The sequence below is a fragment of the Benincasa hispida genome, chromosome 7 (assembly GCF_009727055.1).
Source record: "Benincasa hispida cultivar B227 chromosome 7, ASM972705v1, whole genome shotgun sequence".
NCBI classification, from domain to species: domain Eukaryota; kingdom Viridiplantae; phylum Streptophyta; class Magnoliopsida; order Cucurbitales; family Cucurbitaceae; genus Benincasa; species Benincasa hispida.
In genome coordinates this window covers 47,393,859-47,397,941 of record NC_052355.1, presented here as the reverse complement: position 1 = coordinate 47,397,941, position 4,083 = coordinate 47,393,859, and the positions used below count along the sequence as shown (strand labels likewise).

General features: G+C 36.3%; 2 protein-coding genes across 2 annotated transcripts; one reads left to right on the top strand and one right to left on the bottom strand.

Annotated features, from left to right (window-relative positions):
* The first annotated feature begins 729 nt into the window (after positions 1-729).
* LOC120080926 (protein PLASTID REDOX INSENSITIVE 2, chloroplastic-like) lies at positions 730-2,271 on the top strand. The gene is made up of 3 exons (XM_039035608.1): positions 730-1,383; positions 1,480-1,578; positions 2,037-2,271. Exons 1-3 carry the CDS (start codon positions 1,168-1,170, stop codon positions 2,232-2,234), a joined length of 513 nt encoding a protein of 170 aa, XP_038891536.1. The 5' UTR covers positions 730-1,167; the 3' UTR covers positions 2,235-2,271.
* Positions 2,272-2,347: 76 nt separating this feature from the next.
* Positions 2,348-3,558, bottom strand: LOC120080927. Its single transcript, XM_039035609.1, has 3 exons — positions 3,127-3,558; positions 2,889-3,025; positions 2,348-2,733 (listed from the first exon to the last, which is right to left on the bottom strand). Exons 1-3 carry the CDS (start codon positions 3,386-3,388, stop codon positions 2,623-2,625), a joined length of 510 nt encoding a protein of 169 aa, XP_038891537.1. The 5' UTR covers positions 3,389-3,558; the 3' UTR covers positions 2,348-2,622.
* Between the last annotated feature and the right edge of the window lie 525 nt (positions 3,559-4,083).

Here is a 4,083-nt window from a genome sequence, read left to right as displayed (position 1 = left end):
ATTATGTAATTATTATAAATTACATTAAACTCCAAATTTGGTCCCTATAATTTGGATAAAGTTAAAAGTTAGTCCATACGGCTTTAAAATTTAGAATTTAGTTCCTATGATTTGATATAACTTCATATATAGTCCATATGGTATGTTAAATCCTTTTAAGTAGTCCCTATCATAGGAACTATTGATGAAACTTTTATCGAACTATAGGAGTAAATTCTAATTATAAACCATAAAACCTCTAAGGACAAAAGTTTCAATTTATCCTATACATTACATAATATTACAAAATAATAATCATATAATCTTTTAACATAAAACCATATTCATAAATAAATTATTATTAGTTTATTGTGAATTAATATTTAGTGGATAACTACAACTCGTTTCTAATTTTTTAAATTAGAATTCAATCTCGTTTTTGTGTTTGGAACTTAGTTAATAATTTAAATATTTCTTAAAAAAGTATGAAAATATTGTGAAAAAGATGTAAAAAAGAAATAGTAACACTATGTTCCAAAATCAAATGATTTATCATAATAATGTGGATTTACATACTTTGGATGCGAATGAAGGTGACACCAAAAGAGAAAAAATAAAATCAAAAGAAAAGAAAGAGAAACATAGTGGGATTTAATTTTCTCGAGGGAGCGTCTGTGGGTATCATTTAGTTCTTCTTTTTTCTTTCTTTTTTTTTTTTTTTTTTTTTTTTTTTTTTTCGTGATACATAAAATGCTCCAATGTCAGCACGTGTATGGACCTGACTCTCCATTCTCCAAGGCCTAGAGTGGACAAATTAAAAGGTCTTCTTTTTAATCATTATTATTTATTTATCTTCCTTACTTTCATCATCATCATCTACTTCTCTTGTTTTCCCTAAATTTTATTTAATATTTATCCTTTTTTCCTTTTAGAAAATTTCCACTTTTTTCTACTTAATTAAATTATGCTGTCCATTAATTGGAGACACTAAACTTAGACACCTGGGCTGAATTTGGCCCATTCACACCTGGTTAATTTGGTGGGCTTTTGAGCTTCGGCCAGTCAGGGCAGAAGGCCCAAAGGTAGCTGGGCTTCGGCCCAAGATCAATCAATGGACTCTCTATGGGCTTTAGAAATCGACGGCACACTAAATTAGGGCTTAGCTTAGTGGCGGGATAACCCCATCCAATGGCGCCTTACGGTTGCGCTCTGGTCTTGGCCATTGCAGTTTCTCCCGCCAAGATCACAAGCTTCAACGGTCTTCACTATCCAATATTTTCCACTTTTCCTTCTTTCGTAAAGCCCTTCGTTAATTATACCTTAACCTCGTCGTTCATTTACAGAGCCACCCCGATCCCGGCCAGCTATGTTTACCCAGAACCGATACCAGAATTTGCAGAAGTTGTAAGTTTTTCCCCCGTAGCTTCTTTGTTTACTCGAATTCATTCGGTTTTGCGTTATGTGGTCGAGTTGATTAATACATTTGGTCGCTTTGTGCAGGAAACCCAGAAATTTAAGGAGCAGTTATCGAAGAAACTAGCGAAGGATCGTGAAACATTTGGGAACGACCTCGATTCGGTTGTGGATGTTTGCTCGAAGGTAATCATTTTATTGATTTTCCAGACTGTTAGATTGAAAAGATTATAATTTGTTTATTTGGTAATTATAATTTTGAGTTCATTTGTATTGGGCTGAAGCATATGTCTGGGCGGCTACCTGTTTGAGTAAATGTGTAAATCAAATGAGGCGATTGTTTTATTTTAGTTGTGCTTTTTCCTTCATGTTTCAATGGCATGAGATTTATTTCCCAACAGTTCAATAATTGAGCCCTGAGGAAACATCGGACCTTCCTATAGAGCAACAGGATGATCACTATTTCCAAGACAGCTTCCATTAAATGCGCTGAATTTTTCTGAATGTTTGACCAGTGCTGCCATTATTGATATGCTTCTTGCATTTTGATTTTTCAAATCAAAACTGAATAAATATTCCAATTTGAATTCAATTGTCCGGATTTAAGTGAGCTTAACATGAATGTACTTGCAAGTTTTGAGCAGATATTTGGTGAATACTTGCATGTGGAGTACGGAGGTCCTGGGACATTATTAGTGGAGCCTTTCACTAATATGTTTATTGCTCTCAACGAGAGGAAATTACCTGGAGCGGCTTTGGCCGCAAGAACTTCGCTCCTATGGGCTCAAAACCATCTAGATCATGATTGGAACATTTGGAACTTCAAAGGAAGGCTCAAATGATTTGTTTCTTGTTGTTACATTTGTGAAGATCCTTGTATTTATATCTAGATTCTGTTATCTTTGCTCTTGAGTTGAAGATGATGGAGGAACAAATGTGTGTATCATCACAAAGATACTCCAACACAGTGTCAATTTCATTGATATCTTTGTTGTTGCTATACAAATGGCTTATTTGTTGCAATTGCAATACATGAATCATTCTGGGGCTGTGGTTTTACACTGAATTGGAAACTTGGATACCCATTTTCAAGCTCTCTCTGAATCTTCTAACTTTCAGTAAATTGGGATGTTTCTCTGCCATCAACGAGCATCTTAAATCAAACTCCTCCATTCTGTCGTATGAACCACTCTTGCTTGTTATGATGTAGAAAAAAGTATGAAACATAAATCAGCTGGCAGCTTCAGAGATGCTCTGCAATGATGGTCTCCAAGCCTTTGACCTCGCCGCAGTGGTGTTTGCTACTGGTGTTCTGATTCGATGTCTTTCATGTTTGACTGCCTGCAATGTTTTTTTCAGAAAGATTATTGGTATGATTTTATCTCAAAAAATCTCTTCAAGTTGGAAATGACCCCTCCAATCACAATCATATTTGACTTTTTCACTTTCTGTTGCAGTGATCAATTCTCATTCAAAAAGGAAACAAATTGGGTTACCTGCTGGTTCTTTTCAGTATCTTCTAATTCGCCACCGGCAGACCGCTTCTCCGACGCCATTTGCGGCTTCTCTTCCGATTCCGGCAGTAGCTTCTTAGATTTTGCATACTTTTTAGCCCGCAACACCTTCATAACCTCTGCAAGTTCCAAACAAAACGTCAAAAGGGCTGAACTTATTAAACAGAAGGGAAAGTGTAAAAAACCTTCAAAAAGCAAAAATGGAAAAGAGGCAGTATACCCTGAGTGGTAACAAGCCGATAGGCATGGCCAAGAGCAAGAGTATCATTTGGCCGGAGAAGCTTGACACGAGTAAAACGCACCGTCTTGGGCTCCCGATTATCATCCTCAGATTGAGGCAAGGGAATTATAAGAGAAACATAGTGACCCGGATTAGTCCTCATAACTTCACTAGCCACCACCGGCCAATACAACCTCTCAATCCGGCCACTTGGGTGCTGTATAACCAGAGCCGCCGCATCAACCGCCTGGCAATTCCCCATCTGAATTCTGTATCGGTAGATTGAAAGAAGATGAGGAAGAAGATGAAGATTATTAGATAAGAGGAGAAGAACGAAAGAAGGAAGTCTCTTTCTATACAGCTTCCTTGTTCGCCAAATGGGTCTACTTAGTTAGAAGTGCAGGCCGTCCATTCATATATCTCACACTTCCCAACTAACTTAATGCAACGTGGGTCAAATTTATATCGAAAATTGACAATGTAACGTACGGAGATTATATTATTCAACTTTTTTTTTTTTTTTTTACTTTTTTTAATATGTTGGATTAAATGATAAAAATTAAAACTTTGGGTTTATGGGTTTATTACTTTTAATTAAACGACAAGTCGGCAAACCCGCAACCGGCTGGATGGAAGTTCCACGTGGAGAGATGCCAGAAATCGTTATCTTTGGACGGACTTGCTCAGCGGTGTCGACGGAGGTCAACATTTTTGGGCTTATTAAAAAATTTAACACAAATTAATTACATTATTAAACAAAGATTGAATACTATTGAAGACGGCAAAGCATGCGGCTTCATAAGATTCTCGAAATTTTTATTAAAAAAAAAATTAGACAAAGACACAACACCATCTTATCCGCCTGCCTAATTCTGGAAATTTTTCTTTGTACTGTTCGTAACAATTCTAGAAATTTTTCTATTTGGATGACGAGAAAAATGTTGTTGAAACAGTGAA

Excerpts from the sequence above, each read along its gene's own strand:
- LOC120080926 (XM_039035608.1), top strand. The coding sequence starts at position 1,168 with ATGGCGCCTTACGGTTGCGCTCTGGTCTTGGCCATTGCAGTTTCTCCC. Across the intron at positions 1,384-1,479 it reads TACCAGAATTTGCAGAAGTT|GAAACCCAGAAATTTAAGGA; the intron begins GTAAGTTTTTCC and ends CGCTTTGTGCAG. Across the intron at positions 1,579-2,036 it reads TTGTGGATGTTTGCTCGAAG|ATATTTGGTGAATACTTGCA; the intron begins GTAATCATTTTA and ends AGTTTTGAGCAG.
- LOC120080927 (XM_039035609.1), bottom strand. The coding sequence starts at position 3,388 with ATGGGGAATTGCCAGGCGGTTGATGCGGCGGCTCTGGTTATACAGCAC. Across the intron at positions 3,026-3,126 it reads TCGGCTTGTTACCACTCAGG|AGGTTATGAAGGTGTTGCGG; the intron begins GTATACTGCCTC and ends TGGAACTTGCAG. Across the intron at positions 2,734-2,888 it reads ATACTGAAAAGAACCAGCAG|GCAGTCAAACATGAAAGACA; the intron begins GTAACCCAATTT and ends AAAACATTGCAG.